The following is a 17,190-nucleotide window of genomic DNA, read 5'->3' on the forward strand; positions in this document are numbered from 1 at the left end:
CCCAGGACAGGATGCCAGTCTGTCGCAAGGCACCCCAAGCAGGACTCGAACCCCAGATCCACCGGAGAGCAGGACCCGGTCCAATCCACTGCACTATCGTGCCCCCGTCTAAAATAAAACAAAATAAAATAAAATTAAATTAAATCCATATCAGGGTTACAGTAGGTCAGAGCATATCCTTGAAGCATATAACATAAGGCTGGGTACATCTTAGATGGGACTCTGCAGTAGTTACTGGGACAAAGTTAGTAGTACAACAGTTAGGAAAGATAAGTGTCTGACTTGTTGTTTGCTGATATAAATGCCACCTTTACCACTGCTGAACTGCCTTTGAGGAATAGTCAAAACAGGGCTGGTCCACTGTAAGTACCCTGTTGTATAAATGGATAAGCAGTTGTAAATTCCTTTGAATAAATCAGCCACTTAAATGGCCAGTACTGAATATGACTACTCACCTTTTCATTAGCAAAGAGTGGACAGATTTTCACCCAAAACTGAGCTGCTTGGCAGTTCCTTCATAGCTCTCAATCTAGGGGGAAACTGTGACTGACAGCCACACCAAAAGTGACTTGTAGAGAAAGAACTCATTGCCAACTATGGCCATTGCAATCCTTATTAGGAGACAGCTGACATTAAGAGGGTACTGCTATTGGTTCACAGTGAAAAGGAACTGATTGGTTTAGGGGTGCTAGAGTCAGAGATTAACTGCCACGAACAGCCAATGAAAGTCAGTGGAGAAGACAGGTGACAGTGAGTAAACATTGTTACTGGTTCAAGGTAAATGTGACTTGATTGGTTTTGGGGGAAGCGGACAGCAGACTAAGGCCAATGAAATCAGCAGATGTCAGGTGGATGTAAGGATCCAGTAGTTAAGATTGGTTTTAAGAAGATCAATATCACACCTTCAATGCAATGCAAAACAAAACAAAACAAAAAAAGCAAGAGAAGAGAAAAGAAGAGAATAACAGAATTACATTTTTTTCCTTTACAAATTTGCTGAAGTAAAAATTAAAGATATTGTTGCCAAAACATTAGAAAACTACAATTTCTCTACAAACGTATTTATGTAAAATTAAATGCATAAATGTGACTTGTTACTATGTCTGCATGTTCATTACTGAGCCTTAGTCAGTCAGTGGCTTTCCGAGTACAACTATGGAATTAAAAATTTTAAATCAGTTTTTATTTTATCAGTTTTACCAAACCGTCAACTGAAATGGTAGATGTTTTGATAGATGTATATACTGGAAATGCTTAAAACGAATTTCAATCAACTTTAAGGCAGTGTGTACAATGTTAACGATTCAAAGACTTGTACTACAATTCCCAGCAGACACTGCGCATTTAAGCGTTCTTCCGTGTGTTGAACTTTTATGGTTTGTCAAGGTCGTAGAGCACTTCTTTTTTTTTTTGTTTCATCATTGTGGTTTACTGAGTTGTATTGTTGGTCCAAAACTGAAATTTCCACCTGTGTACCACTGTGTACAATTACAATGTATATTCTCTTGTACAGCTGCCAGCGCCGGTTCTCGTAGCAACCGTACACAGTCAAGAAGATGGCGGCGCAAGAGAGCACGTTCAGACCAGTAACACATGTGATTTTCGACATGGACGGGCTCTTGTTAGGTTTGTCAGCAGCGTTTCGCTTATTTATGTTTATATATTTATCTCGGCTACATTTATTTTGGATAAATTTTAGTTTAAGGAAACTGCCAGTAGCAGCTCCAGCGGCGCAGCGGCGGTTGGACCTGCTGAGGCCGGTCACTCCTTGGACCGCTGAACGTTGGGTTCCCTTCCTGTGTGGGGAGAGTCTTGAGGCGAGCGCTTCCGCGCGGGACTCCTCGCGCTGCACGATTCGCGCTTTGCGCTCCTCTGACTCGTAGCGATAACTTCACACACGAACGGGCTGAACTTTAAATTCCGCCTTTAGTTTTTTCTCCACAAGTATGTGGCTAGCTAGTGAGTCAACGTTACATTTAACGCGTAATTCAGTACCTGTCGACGTGCGCAGGTGTTTACTATGAATTATAGTACTTCTCTGATCATTAGTGCACATTTTAAAAATCTGCAACTTATATATAAGACCAAGTAAGCTTCTCATTATCATTACTAAATACACTAATAATAATCCACTGGCTATTATTATTATTTTTATTATTACTACAGCCAGTGGTTTTGTAAGGTATTTTTACACTCAGTGCATCAGTTCATGATGGTCAGTACCTTGATCAAGGGTACTGCAGCAGAAGTGTGGGATTCAAACCAATGACCTTAAGTTTAGAAGGCACTGCCTCAGATCTGGACATTATTATTATTATTATTATTATTTATTTCAGGCCAGACTTACTGGTCTCTCCTCTCCTGCTGGACAGTCGTGTTACCTGCTCGCCACTCATACTGGAATTTCCTTGCAGACACAGAGCGCCTGTACACGGTTTGCTACCAGGAGATATGTGACCGGTTTGATAAGAAGTACACCTGGCAGGTGAAGTCCTCAGTGATGGGCAAAAAGGCGCTGGAGGCAGCGCGTATGATCCGGGACGCACTAGATCTGCCAATGAGTCCAGAGGAACTGCTGGAGGAGAGCAGGAAGATTCAGGAGAGGATCTTCCCCTTGGCTGAGCTCATGCCAGGTACTACACTACGTACTGTACAAATGTATGTATGTACAGTCATATGCTGACATATTCAAGTTATGACAATTTGACTTTACGAGGAGTTTCACTTAATACTCCAGCAAAAGCTTAATTTACATTTATTCATTTAGCTGATGCTTTTCTCCAAAGCGACTTACACTGTTGAGGTTACAATTATTTACCCAATTATACAGCTGGGTAATATTACTGCAGCAATTTTTGGGGTAAGTACCTTGCTCAAGGGTACTACAGCCAGAGGTGAGTCTCAAACCTGCGACCTTTGGGTCTAAAGGCAGTAGCTCTAACCACTACGTTACCAGTTGTCCCCAGTTAAATGCTTATGAAGCATCTCTTTGTGCCGACAAGAACTGAGTTTGAATTTCCCACCTCCCGACAGCTGAGCTGCATGACACATTTACATTTATTAATTTCGCAGATGGGTTTTCTCCAAAGTTCCTTGAAATGATCATTAACCAGTATTTAGCTGTCACCTTTGCCCAGGGAGATGTAGAGAGCTGGATACACTACACTGAACTCCCTACAGCCATTCATGATTCACCCATCGATAAATTCGAACAACGTAACCCGCACGTACGCTGTGGGCCGTGTAGGCTAGCCGGTTTGCCTTAAACGCATGCCTTCGGACTGTGGGAGGAGGTCTGCGTGATGAGGGATTGAACCCGCAGCAGATTGCACAGCCCGGGTGCTGTGAGACACCTTGTGAGAAAGTGTGGTGGGTATGTGTGTATATATAGAGAGAAAGAGACAGAGAGACCTGTGGGTAATAGAGCATGGTGTAAATGTAAAATGAAAGAAGTCAATTATAAATAAAGTTTTTTTGATTTGCAGAAAATGTCAGCTGTTTACAGAAAACTGTACCCTCTCACCTTTATATGCTTGCAACAGTGAAGCTTTTATTTACTTTTTAAACCATCTTATTTTGAAGTGGCTTATTGACGCCTTCCTGTCTCTGTCAGATTCCACGTACTTTAAACCCCCCCCCCCCCCCCGTGCTAGCTTTGTACACTAAAATACTTATGCACATGTTTGTATATGGTAGTTGGGTGTTCTTATTGTAGCACTTGTAACTACAGCAAGTTTATCTATTCATTGTTTTAAATTTACATTTATTTAGCAGATGCTTTTCTCCAAAGCAATTTCCCATGAACTCTATGTAGTGTTATCAACCCACACACCTTCTTCACCAAGGTGACTTACACTGCCAGATACACTACTTACACTGGGTTACTCCTCTATACATCAGTGGAACACACACTCTCACACTATGGGCGAACCTGAACAGCATGTCTTTGGACTATGGGAGGAAACCAGAGCACCCAGACATGGGCAAACATGCAAACTCCACACAGACTGAGCAGGGATTGAACCTATGTCCTTTCACACCACCAAGGTGCTGTGAGACAGCAGCACTACTTGCTGTGCTACCATGCTGCCTGGTTGGAATGTGTTCGCTTTGTACCCTATTCATAGATTCTAGAGGGAGATGTGTGTAGCTGGCCAGGTTTGTTCCTGAAGTGCAGAAGTGTGACCTCTCATCTCTTCACCTTGTCCAGGTGTCGAGAAGCTTGTCCGCCACCTGAACAAAAATGGCATACCAATGGCTGTGGCCACCAGCTCGGCAGGAGTCACGTTTGAAATGAAAACCAGCCGACACAAAGACTTCTTTCACTTGTTTAGTCACATTGTGCTCGGTGACGACCCCGACGTGAAGAGCGGCAAACCTCAGCCAGACTCTTTTTTGGTTTGTGCTAGCAGGTTCAACCCAGCACCTTCACCACGGCAGGTAAGAGAGACAGCTGCAGTCCTTTACACGAAAATGAAAATAAACATTGTTGCCTTTTTCTCTGATAAAATTCTCTGAAGACATCTGTGATTTATGTACATTTTCATGTATTTGTTTAGATGACACTTTTCTCCAAAGTTACTTTGTACTATATATTGTTAAGCTGCTTATAACTATTTATCTGTTTATTCAGCTGGATAATTTCTTTATGGAGTAATTTAGGGTTAGTACTTTGCTCAGGGTCGCAGGTACAGGAGATATCATTCGAACATGGGTCGTTCAAATGCATGGTGGCAGCTGTACCACAGGAATGCTATGTAATTACTGTTTTTTGTTTGATGGCATCATTAATGTGTTATGATTGTTTATACCTGTAATATACTTACGTTACTGTGCTTTTTACCTGAAGGGATTCGGGGAAAAAAAATCAGAACTTTTTAACCTTACTGAGAATTAGTAGTGAAGCAACAAAGGACAAAAACCACATTGATTTCTATAGATGCATATGTCTGTATAGAAAATATGTACATACATTAGATGATAAATGTAACTTTTATGCAGATAAGTCTTACAGGTCCCAAGTCTTCTGGGTTTTCTCACCTTGGACTTGCATTGGTCTTGATAAACTGTGTTGCAGCTGCCAAATAGACTCGAGAAAGCGTGCTGAGGAATAACAAACGTGCGGCCGGCCCGGTGACGTGACGTGTGTTACGAAATGCCAGCAATGGGCTTGCGGAGGGGAGTGAAAACGGCGGCATCGTGCTGCCCAGCCGCCGCTACATCAGTCGTCGTTGTAATGCATTTACAATGAGCAGAATCATTATTAATCACGACGAAGCAACCGAGAGGGGGGAGAGAAAGCTGGTCGCCATCAAGAAACTGAGCTCTCTCCGTTCTCCCTCCCTTCCTCCCAGCACTTTCTCTGCATTAAGTGTTCACAAGGAATAATTAGACCTTAATTAATTATGATCCTTTATTCCACCGGTTAGCTTACCCCCATAGGCAGTTTTGAGACTTTTTTTAAAAGAAAAAAATAGAAAATTGATGAAGATTCCCTTAAGGTTTTTATTATTATTTTTTCCTCTTTGTTATTATGGTGAAAAATGTGTGCGTTTCTCCCTTTTTGTTCTGTGGTACGAGACCTGTCATTTCTGGCTCCATTGCCAAACTTCCTCTTTTGCTCATTTTTCCTCATCACAGAGGTGTAATGGAGGTGACATTTGAGTCACGTTTGTGGGTGGTTAATGGGGGTCCTGTTTCGTATCCTGAGGCTGCTGAAGCCTTTCCTGCATGCAGTGCTCCTACTCGGTTTACATACACGTGGCTATTCATTTTTCAGACTATTGTTGTCTGTTAACGTAACGCATCCATACCGTGTTTTTTGTGGGTGCAGCAGTGCAGTTTTATCGAGTTGCACAGCACAGGTGCTGAAAGACATCATTTTATATATATATATATATTGGACTGATAAAAGTGATTCACAATTTAGGTGTACATAACATTTTAAAGTGCTTTCTCTCTTATGGTTTTATGTCAATATCAGTGACATGGTAAACATTTTATGGTAACTGCAGTTGGCGTGGTGGTTACAGCCATCAGCCTTGCAGTTGGGAGATCTGGTTTTGAATCCCTGCTCCCACCGTTGAACCCTTGAGCAAGGTACTTGCCCTCAATTTCCTGTGTAAAAATTACTCTGCTGTGTACGTGGGTAAATTAGCTGCCTTCTGTGCAAACCTAATATCGTGAGTTGCTTTGGAGAATACTTTCAACTAAATGAATAAATTAGAATAAGGCTTTGGTTTTCAGAAAAGGCCTCTGTTGGTGTCATGATCAATGACTGTAGGAAAAATTGATAAATTCAACTTCAGAATAGATTTGCCTTTTGGCTTGGGCAAATTTCTGAGCCGTGGGCTGTTTATTTCTTCCACAGCAGATGGAGAGTAAATGGAACAAATGTTCAACACCGTGATAGACATTTATCAGGTCTTTACATTAACAGTTTCTTCACTTTGCAGTTCAGTTTTTCTTCTTAAGGTAGCGGTGGTGTGTTTGTTCTGCCCTCAAAGAGAAAACCAATGAGCTTAAAGAAAATAAAAGGTCATATTCCCATTTTCCCAAAATGTCATATTCCCTCTATACATTTATCTTGAAAAAGCACTTGATGTGGAAAACAAACATGGAGGTTTGTCCATTGATATGAGCAACAATAAAAGGAAGCAGATTTTTAACAGGTTTTTATGAAAGTAGAATAATGCTTTACTATTGTTTTTCAGTCAATTTTTTTGTATTATATTCAATTCAGATGCCTTATTGTGAGCGTATTATGTGTATCGCTGGCATTGTAGGACTACCTCGTTTCCTATACCAGCAATTACGCAGGAATGTCATTTGAAAGAACAAATTGCAGTGCAAACCTCTACAAAACAGTGTTTGATAGGAAGAAAGAAAACCAATTAAATGAGCGTTTGTGAAGCCATTACCGAAGGCTGAGGGAACTGAAGGTCTCCCCAGACTCTGAGAAACATCTGAAAACAACACGGTGCAAAGCAATTTGAGCGAGATCAAGATGCACATCCGTCCGCTGCATGTTGAGGCCCGTTCCCCGCTGCGCCTTCTTGCCTCTTCCGGTGCTTCGCAGAAAAAACGCGCCGCTACTGTTAAACCATCTTACAGCGTACCTCTCAAAGACCTCGTCCATCACAAATCAAGAGCTGTCGACCTGCGCTATTATTTTATTCTTGAAGTTGTGTGCTGGCGCTGGCCATGTCGGCACATTTTGTGTCAGACAGGCTTTTTAATGAAGGGGATCTGAGTGGTTAGTACATCTTACTTTGCCATTATGTGTCATTGCATGTCATTTTTAGCAAGAATGGATTGGAATGAGACGCTGGGACTTTTTCAGTTGTGATTTATTTGTTCGGATGATGCTTTTCTTTAAAGCAGCTTACATTCTTGGGTTTGTATGCTCAGCTAGGGGTAATTATTCACCCGTATGCACAGCTGAGTAATTATTGCTGTATCAGTTGAGGGTAAGTACCTTGATCAAGGGCACTGCACCTGGAGCTGTGATTTGAATCTGAATCTTTTGACTGCATGGAAACGGCACCACCACTGTGCAACCCACTTCCTTAATGTGGGACTCGCTGTGAATGCGAGTGAAAGCTGGCTACTGCAGGAAACTGACACATGGAGGGAAATCGTGCTCCGTTCGTTGCGAAGGGATGCGACCTGCCGTCTGTTTGCCAGGCTCTGCTCGCGCGTGGGCAATTCGGAGGCGTGACGCTCATACTGACCGTCCCCAGCTTTTCATCTCATTTAAATCATCAAAGTTAACTGCTGTATCAACAGGCACACAGACAGAAAGTTAAACCAACAGGGCATGGATCACATCCCCAGTGAGCAAAATGTATTGTAATGAACTGGAAGTGTAGGCCTGTGCCGTGTTTATCGAAAAACCTATTAAGTGTAGGCTGAGAGTATCGATTGTTTATTTTGCCTTCTTTGGGAGAAAGGCAAAATAACCAAAGCAAATGAAGATATGAATTCGAGGATTAGAGGAATGGATGCTTCAGAAATGCTTTCATCCACTTTTTATTTTTTTATCACTCCCAGTAAATAGTAATCTGTCTTGAAAGGGCCACTTCTAGGCCTCTGGAAAATGCATCTTGTTGAATGCCCATTTCATAATACATTCTGCAGTCTGATCAGAGATGACATTACACACACAGTGCTCCATAAATGATTTGCTCAGTACCGTTTTTGGAAGAACATAAAGCACAATGACAAAGTGGCTGGAAGTTGGACAGGGTTTTATGACATTGTTTTTTCCATGTAAAAGTGTTACTCTTCAGACTGTGAAATGAGATTTAACCTTTCTGTTAAATATGACTTGAAAGGACAGGTTGTGAAGTATAAAACAATCAGTACTACAGTAATTGATGAGCTTGTAAAATTCAAACCAGAACTGAATGCTCTGCCCCCCCCACCACCCACAGTCATCCGTAGATGTGTACCTGTTATTTGGGCTGTATTTACTGAGTCCTTTTTAAGGACACGACGTGTGATTGAGGTGGTAAAATGAACGAGAAACAGTCCCCATCATTAAGTGACGCAGGATTTTATAGCTATTATAAGCTGTATCTACTCTTTCAACAAAGGCCCTCATATTGGTGTTTGGCATTGTCCTTCAGTATGTCAGCCAGCTGGTCTCTCGAAGCACAGCCTCGCCTTTCAAAGCAAAAAAAAAAAAAAAAAAAATCAGACTTTAATGCCCTATTCATCTATCGACTGATTGTGCCTGTTATATCACTGTGTTTTTCCATAATAAATGCTTCCTGTGTAAATGATGTTTTTTCATCCGAAGGACGCGGCCCCTCATTTAATAAGTGATGATAAAAGGTTGCGTGTCCTGACCATCTTTTAAAAAAAAAACAGAGTGCATAATCTGTCACTGTCACCATCCAGGACTGATCTCTCCTTTATGTCTTACTCGAGCATTTTGCGTCTCTCTGTCAGCATCAGCAGTAGTGTTTTCTCTGCATAATCTTCTCCATCAGGATGAGCATCCTGTGAGAGTGGGTCTGCTGTCCGCCCAATGTTGTGTCCCTTTAATTGATCTGTCAAGATGTGTGTGTGTGTGTGTGTGTGTGTGTGTGTGTGTGTGTGTGTGTGTGTGTGTGTGTGAGAGAGACGCCTCCCATCTTCTGGGGAGTAATGAACGAACAGTGCAGCACTGATCACACAGGTTACTTTTGTATCTCTCATTCACTTCCAGAAGCTAGTAGGAGTGAAATGTTTTTCAGCAAGTAGATGTCCTGTTTGAGGGGGTGTGTGTGGGCGTAGTGTGTGTATGGGTGTGCATTCTCCAAATGTTGTGTGAAGGTGGGTGAATTGAGGGATGCACAGACTGGGAAGCGGCAGGTTTCTGTTGCGGTACAAAGTGTATCCGGGAGCGATCCGGCTCCTTATAGCGTCAAACGTTGCCACGGCAGCGTGCACATCGTGCCACACGTGCAGCCGTTTGAGAGCTGGCTCTGGTCTGCGCTCCAGGGGGCCCGTTTTCAGCCTACGCGTCTCACAGCAGCCTGTGAACAAACAACAACAAAATATGCAATTGAAGTTCAGTGTGAAATGTTGAACTGTGCGGAATGCCCTTTCTGTACAAGGTTCCTGAAATGAAAGCATACGCAGTCCAGTAAAAGGCAGCTGAATTGAAAGCTGGGGTGAGGTCAAAAAGAATTAAAATAGTAGGAAGCAGTTTTTTGGGCCTAGATGAAGTCTGTTTTGGTGACAGAGATTTTCCAGACAGCGATGTATTTTTTTCCGTCCATATTTGAAAGGGGGCCATTTATGTAAGGCGTATCACAACATTATTTAGGACTGACCATTATCAAGGGCAGCCTGGTTTGAAGTCCAGCTTTGTTAAACAATATTGTTTACATTTATTTATTTAGCGCACACTTGTCAGACACACCCAGGACAGGATGTCAATCCATTGCAAGGCACCCCAAGCAGGACTCGAACCTCAGACCCACCGGCCAGCAGGACCCGGTCAAACCCACTGCGCCACCACGCCCCTCAATGAACTCTATGTAGTGTTATCAGCCCACACACCTTATTTACCACAGTGACTTGCACTGCTAGATACACTACTTACACTGGGTCACTCATCCATACTTCAGTGGAACACACTCTCTCTGTCACTCACTTTGCGTGCATGTTAATATATTTTCGATGGCATATTTTCAGGTCGTTCCCTGCTTTGTGCTCTGTTCTTCTGGCGTAGATTTAGGACCACTAAAGCTCTGCGTTGGACAAGCGGTTATTGATAATGGATGAATGGTTTATTTCATGTTTTATTTTAATTGTGTGTTGTCATGTGTGTTGATGCTGCTCCAGAGGGTGAAGCATTTTCCACAGTGCAGGAAATAGGAGCTCCAATGAGATGTACCGTTGAGCAGCTCCTTGCCTCTCATGATGTTTTTATGTTCTCTGAAGTAATGTCAGAGCATTAGTCACATTCTTACGTTACAGACTAGTAATCTACCTCTTGACATTTACCGCTGCCTCTTTGTCCGTGGCAGTCCAGTTACTCAGAGCTGTCGCTCTCGGCCTCTTCCTTTATCACTGCTATCATATCGTGGTAACTTGGCTCAGTGTGCTGTGTTCATGAAACATATCACATTTCGAATAACAACATATACATTTTGTGGCCTATTTGCTTCCAGCTAATTAAGAAGTCACTGCAGCTAATACGAGCATATCCACCCAGCTTCCCTTACTTTTGATTTGAACGTGTGTGATTTGGTAAAGCATACTCCTGCTAGCGTGGAGTATACCTTTGTAGGTGCAGTAAAACATATTCTTGATAATTATTCCATCTTAGCTCATCATTTCAGTCCGTATATGTTCGACAGTGTATTTCTTTGCATCGGTCTTGTGTCCCAGCAGAGCTGGAGCAGTGGACCTCGACCCAGAGCAGAGGAAACCCCTGTGTGCCGTCACTGTGGACAGCGAAATGACTGTGCACTGTGTGTAGATGTCCAGACAGAACCACAGTGCTGTTCCACTGTCTTTTTTTAAAAAATTTAAAAAAAAAAAAAATCTGAAATGTGTTGTACTAACTGTGTCATTCTTTTGAGAACGGACAGAGCATTACTTGTTTAGAAAAAAGTTATAAATTCATGGTGCAAACTACATATTTCTTTATTGGTGCCTTATGTGTCCTCAAAAAAAAAGAAGAAACTAATTAGAAAAATTTTGAACGGTGCTAGTGGATTTCTGTTGAACTTAAATGGTTGCAAATTTAAAAGAAGTTGTGCCATAGCTACTTTTTTTTTTTTTTTTTTCCTAAACTTCCTTTTTTTCTGTGTTCTTTATTAGCTCCTTGCAAAATTGCATTGTTTTTCTTTCAATACGGGAGAAAATCTGCATTGCTTCACGGAAATTGACTAGAATGACTGAACTACCTGACTAAAGCTTAAACCATATTTGCCCACTGACATTGTATCGCTTTGTAAATTTTTCCCCCCTCTCTCAAATTATTTAATTACAGCTTTTCTCATTGGAGATCCTTGACCAACCCTTGTCCCCAACGATTGATGATTTGAGAATCAAGTGGGTGTCAGTGGCACAGCTAATATGAGTGTGATGCATTTGTTTTCTGTTACAATACAGCCATGTTAATTATAGGCCATTTGCTTGGGTTCTTGAGTAATTAACAGTTTAATTGCTTCTAGTTCAAGGGAATTAGTTAAGCCTCTCCATTATGTGCATTACCTTCCGCAGTCATTGTCTGCTCTCAGACAACAGGCTTAGTGACATCACAGAAGTCAATTAGATCTTTCATGGAAGTCAAGTACATGCCTTTCTTCCCTGTCTACTGTATATGGAAAGGTCCCTGAAAAAGACTGATAAATGCTTTGCAAGCGAGAATTGGACCCTATCTTAAGGGTGCGCCAGACCAGGGATTTTTTTTTTTTTTTTTCTTTTTTTTTTTTGTTGAAGGCTCTCGGAAATATGCAGAACAAAAAAAATCCTAAGTGCATTAAAAGAAAATTGGAGCATAAGTCTTTTCTAGTGCTTTGACAGCAATTGTTTCGAATATCTTTCATCCCCCTCTCTAAGAATCGCTCAAACTGCTGGGCAGGATGTGATTTCTGTAATGAAAGTGCAAAAAAACAACGATAAAGGCCTCAAGATACAGAACATGTTGATGGATTAATGGGAGGAAAAGAGTCTTCTGGACGAGCTTCTTTGTTTGAGCGTGACGCACGTCCAAGTGTCCGGGACTTCAGTGACAGGTCGTGTTAACGGGGTCTTGTTTTTGGGCCTCTGAGGTGTCCATCTGATTTGATTCTTGAAGGTAGATGATTAAATTGTGTAGCTTCATTGCAGTCTTTTCAATGGCATAATTATAACTGTGAAAAAGTATTAACCATGTTGTAAAAAAAGAGATTTAATTTTATTGATCAGGAATATTGTGAATATTTTTGTCTAGTTTTGTATACTTGTCTACAGATTTGTCAGTTCCAGTGCTGAGCACACCTGGAACTTGAAGAGGAAGTTAAATGAAGAGTTGCCACCTGCTTGATCAGTTGCACTGTCCACTGGCTGTATAGTATGCAGATGCTCACAATGTCTCTCTGACCCACAGTGCCTGGTTTTTGAGGACGCCCCGAATGGAGTCCTGGCAGGCCTGGCCGCAGGGATGCAGGTGGTGATGGTCCCTGATGACAACCTGGACCGGAGCCTCACGCAAAACGCCATGCTGATCCTGAAGACTTTGGAGGACTTCAGGCCGGAGCTCTTTGGCCTTCCTGCCTACAGCTGAACCAAAGCTAGCTGTGAACTTTTCAGGTGGAGATGTTAAAAATTCTGTTTTTATTGCAGTTTTTAAATTTATTGTGATTGGTCTGAACCGGTTTGAACAAAATCAAGATCAATTTAACTCCTTAAGTACATGCAATCTTTCGTTTTTCATTTCCTGTTTCGACAGCTTAGGTAGTACCATATGTTCAATTTAGTTCACCGTCAGACATATGATATCACACTGTGATTGTGCCTTTATGTTGGTTCGAACAGCTGTCTGTGTCTGTTCAATGGAATAAAAATTGGTTACGATCCCAGTCTGATTGACATTAAATGAAGAGAGCTACTCTGAGCGTCAAAGAATCACCTTTATGAGTAATGAATTCTAATAATGAAGTAATGCTAATTTCCAATTTTTACTAATGCCTTGAAGCATCTACGTTTCTTTCTTTGCATTGTCTAACATATATGTGCTGTATATGATTCTGCCCGCGTAACGTGGAGCTGCCGAACTTGTTTGGTGCGAGTTTCCACAGGGATCAGTTTGCACAAAAGGAGGCGTCAGGAAGCGCTCGGCCTCACAGCACTCCTGGTTCGGGTCTCAATCGGTGAGCGAGCACACACGTTTCTGTGCACGTTTCCTCCCTCAGGGAGAGCTTGCGAGGTCTCTACCTACACTAAAAATTGGATTTCACACAACGTCCTTGCTCCTGCTGTTTCCTTTCATCTCCAAATTAGGGTAATCTGAGCCTTTCTGCCTTATTTGATTTCATCATTCATCCGTCCCCATTTCTAAGTCTATTTCCTAGTAGAAGATTGTACAAGTGAGCATTATGTGCAAAAAAGAAACAATACCTAGAATTTATATCTACTAGAATTTAGAACTTGTACAATATAAAAAAAGATTATTCAGAGACTTAAGGCTAAAATATGTCTTACCTTAGTTGTCTTCCGTTTCTCCTTTGTATGGAAGAAAACGTTATTTAGGATTCCAGCACCTGTCCACCCAGGGATAGAAAATTGTGTTCTGTTCATAAATGCATGGCTTCTATGTAAAATAATGTGAAAAATTCAGAACTTGAACAAGCAAGGGTTTTGGTATGTCCCCTACATACCGTAATTGCATCTCAGAATAAGAATATGATTGCAAATCTTGACCTTTGTGTTCAAAACACGGCATATAATATATAACAAAATAGATTTTTAAAGTAATAAATTTAAGTTGGGTGTGTACACCAAAACAAACTTCTAGAGGCTTGAAGTCATGACATTTAACATATTGAAATTCAAACAAAAAGCAGTGAAGTATAACCACTTGTAAAAACCAAGTTCAAACACTACAACTGTGGAGATGATCAGTCAGTCACCATGCCAAAGTGCCAAGACTTGGAAACCCCTTATGTTTTGTCTCTGCCATCCACCAGTGTTATGTTCCAGGTTGTGAAGCAACTATGATGTTGGAAGCCCAGTTACAATTTCACTATACTAATTCTGTGACATGAGTGGCAGGGATCTCCACACCTTCCTGCTCTGCTGCTTTCAGGAGCACCATGTCACTGGTTTCACTCTAAAGCAGGGTTGGGGAGTCAAGGGACCAAAGATATTATTTGTTCCATTTGTTCTTCAATTTCACTTTGACCTTCCTACTTCATTCTTACAAAATAATTAAAAAAAAAATGTATATGTCTTGTTCAGAAATTTTTGGTTCTAATTCAAAGCTCAATTTGGTAATTCAAGTGCATCACATCCTGCTTTGTGAAGCATCCTGTAGGAATGTTGTGAATGCAGGTTTTCCACACTGCATCACAGGTTACCTGTGAGAGAGCAAACACTTTTTCAGTCAAGTGGTGCTCATGGTGCTGCACAGATCCAGTGGGAGCTGGACCAGCTTGGTAAGCAGAGCAGTGCTTATATGGTGGACAGCTGGGGAGCCCTGACCAGCTTCAGTCCCTTTTTACCAAGTCACTGAAGTCATAAAATAATGAGTAGAGGCGATGCCTCCAGCTCAAACTACATTTTGTTCTGTTGGTTCCTGCTTGCACCCAGGGATGGCACATTTACTGGCTGAGTCACCTGGGAGCCTAGCAAATATTGTTTCTATCACAGGCTATTCGTTGTTTGCTTGAAAAGATACATAACCCTTGTATCCGACACGGGCAGATGGTACCTTTGTTTGTTGAAAAGATTGAGGGCCTTTGTTGCCACAAACATTGACCCTTTTAATACTTTTATTTATGTCATGGAAATGTTGTGTATTGTAATGTTTATTTTAGTGTTGTAATGCATTTACTTTACGCATTTCTCCAAAGCAGCTTACACTGTCTCACCCATTTATACCAATATGTAATTTTTACTATTAATGTAATTTTTCATATAATATTAAATTTCTAATAAAATATATTTTTATAGAACATTTTTTATTTTGCCACATTTTTAGTACAGTTATAAAATAGAATGAGTGTAGTTATAGTCAGAATGAAGGGGTAAGTATTGCAATAGAAATAGAAAGCCTGTGCCTGAAAGTTTTTTTTTTTTTTTTTTAAAAGGCAAATCTGCTTATAACCAGACAGGCCAGCATATGTGACTGATGCAGAGATAACGCAAGTACAGTCTTATTAAAGACATCCCATTTTCAAGCAACATTATCCATAGCCGTTCTGAGCACTCTAAGATTACCCCAGCAATTCGTCTTCAGGGACTTGAACTCTCCATTTCCAGCTCATGCTTGTTTACCACGATATCTTCCCTTTGTATGCACTTTTTGATAGTAATATTTTACGCACAGGATACAGGATAAAAGCCATGCATAACCTGCATTCACCACTCAATAAAAAGTGCAGTGCCTAGCAAAAAAAATGCAGGGACGAAATGCATATAATGGTCACTCCTCTGTTTTGTGTATTTCATTGTGTTTAAAGACATTTTATTTGCATTTACAAACACATTTATTCATTTAGCAGATGCTTTTCTCCAAAGGGACATCTCAGTGTCAGAGAATAATACAAGAAGTGTGTTACATCAATGGACGTTTCTGTCATTTTTATGTATTTATTTACTTCCTTGTACTGTTCTGATACATGGAGCAGTCCTAAGAAATGAATAGCACATCTGTGGCTTTTGATCTGATTTTGTCAGTATTTAATTATAGTTCTGATTGTTATGCCCATTGTGACATCAGTGCTGTAATACATGCATGATTAATTTTGGTACTGTGACAGCAGACTAAATTCCCAGGGCAATGTTACATAAACGTGATCCACTTCTAAAAGACTGCCAGAAACGTCATGCATGACTAGAATCAAAAGCATAGATTGACATTATTTTCATATCACACATCAGCATAAATCAAAAATGTGGAAGCAGTTTTTTAGTCATTAGTTTTGACACAAGTCATCTCATATTTATAGTGTTATTGTTGCTGTTGTTTTTGTTATTTATAGTTGAGGGGATAATTCAATGCATTGTTTTTTGGACACAATTCCATGGCCTCATTGATACTAAAAGCTTATTTATATAAAGATATTGGAATTCATATCACTTTTTAATCCTTTCAACATTGTGTCAGAGTATTTTGACAGTTATGTAGTGTAATACTAATACCTAGAAACAACTGAAAGCATCATGTGCTGACCACACGTGGGCTGGATTTATCTGGAGATTATAACTTTGCTTACTTTAATTCGACTATTTTTTGTTGGCTTGTCACAATTTGCCATGCAAACTTGCACATATGAAAGGTGGTCAGATTACTGAAAAGCTAGCAAAATGTGAAAGTGGGGAGGGAGTGTATCTTATTTGTATTATTTTTCAGTCATGGATGTTTGCTGTTCAGTATATTGGGTGAAATACAGAGATTCTGACACTTCATTTTAGGTTGTTTCATTCTTCTGTAGAGAATATAGAGTTTAAATTCATGCTTGTGCCATTTAGATTTAACCATTCCTTTTTGGTAATTTTATGCAGATTACACTTAACAGCAAGTTCATGCATTTCTGTTGTTTTCGCTTTCATGTCTTGCAGTAGCAACTACTGTTACATTCCAGAACAACTGGTAAATGTCTCAAAATGCTTCAGTTGGGTCATGATGGCTGAGTGATCTATATGGTTTATATACATTTATATTTAAATTTATTCATTTAGCAGACGCTTTTCTCCAAAGTGATGTACATCTCACGTTAGACGTGGTCTATCTGCTTCATTGTGGGCAAGGGACACATTATTACAAGGACTAAACCTATCACAAGAGGACACACTTTATAATATGTATATTTCATTTTAAAATTACCAGGTTAAGAGCACCGTATTTGTTTTAGTGATGTATGTTGCTTTGGACAAAGGTGTCAGCTAATATATAATATAACAATGTTATTCTCAAAGCTTGTTATAGATATGCAACTGCATATAAACCACTTCGTGTGTGATTTATGATTTATTTTCTCA

The 17,190-nt window shown here is 40.5% G+C and overlaps 1 protein-coding gene across 2 annotated transcripts; it reads left to right on the forward strand.

Moving 5' to 3' along the window:
- Positions 1-1,342: 1,342 nt before the first annotated feature.
- On the forward strand, positions 1,343-13,122 carry pudp (pseudouridine 5'-phosphatase). Of its 2 annotated transcripts, XM_018729203.1 has the most exons (5): positions 1,343-1,386; positions 1,514-1,626; positions 2,415-2,633; positions 4,211-4,440; positions 12,596-13,122. In XM_018729203.1, the coding sequence occupies exons 2-5, from the start codon at positions 1,557-1,559 to the stop codon at positions 12,770-12,772; spliced, it is 696 nt and encodes a 231-aa protein (XP_018584719.1). In that variant the 5' UTR covers positions 1,343-1,386; positions 1,514-1,556; the 3' UTR covers positions 12,773-13,122. The 2 variants fall into 2 exon arrangements, with proteins under 2 accessions (XP_018584719.1, XP_018584721.1); XM_018729205.1 differs by lacking the exon at positions 1,343-1,386 and having other exon boundaries at positions 1,499-1,626.
- Positions 13,123-17,190: the final 4,068 nt, after the last annotated feature.

This window comes from Scleropages formosus, chromosome 14, assembly GCF_900964775.1.
Source record: "Scleropages formosus chromosome 14, fSclFor1.1, whole genome shotgun sequence".
Lineage (NCBI taxonomy): Eukaryota > Metazoa > Chordata > Actinopteri > Osteoglossiformes > Osteoglossidae > Scleropages > Scleropages formosus.

What these genes read in the sequence shown, in the direction of transcription:
- pudp (XM_018729203.1), top strand. Translation starts at nt 1,557, where the DNA reads ATGGCGGCGCAAGAGAGCACGTTCAGACCAGTAACACATGTGATTTTC. An exon ending in CTTGGCTGAGCTCATGCCAG is followed by an intron (nt 2,634 to 4,210) that starts GTACTACACTAC and finishes CACCTTGTCCAG; the next exon opens with GTGTCGAGAAGCTTGTCCGC. An exon ending in CAGCACCTTCACCACGGCAG is followed by an intron (nt 4,441 to 12,595) that starts GTAAGAGAGACA and finishes TCTGACCCACAG; the next exon opens with TGCCTGGTTTTTGAGGACGC.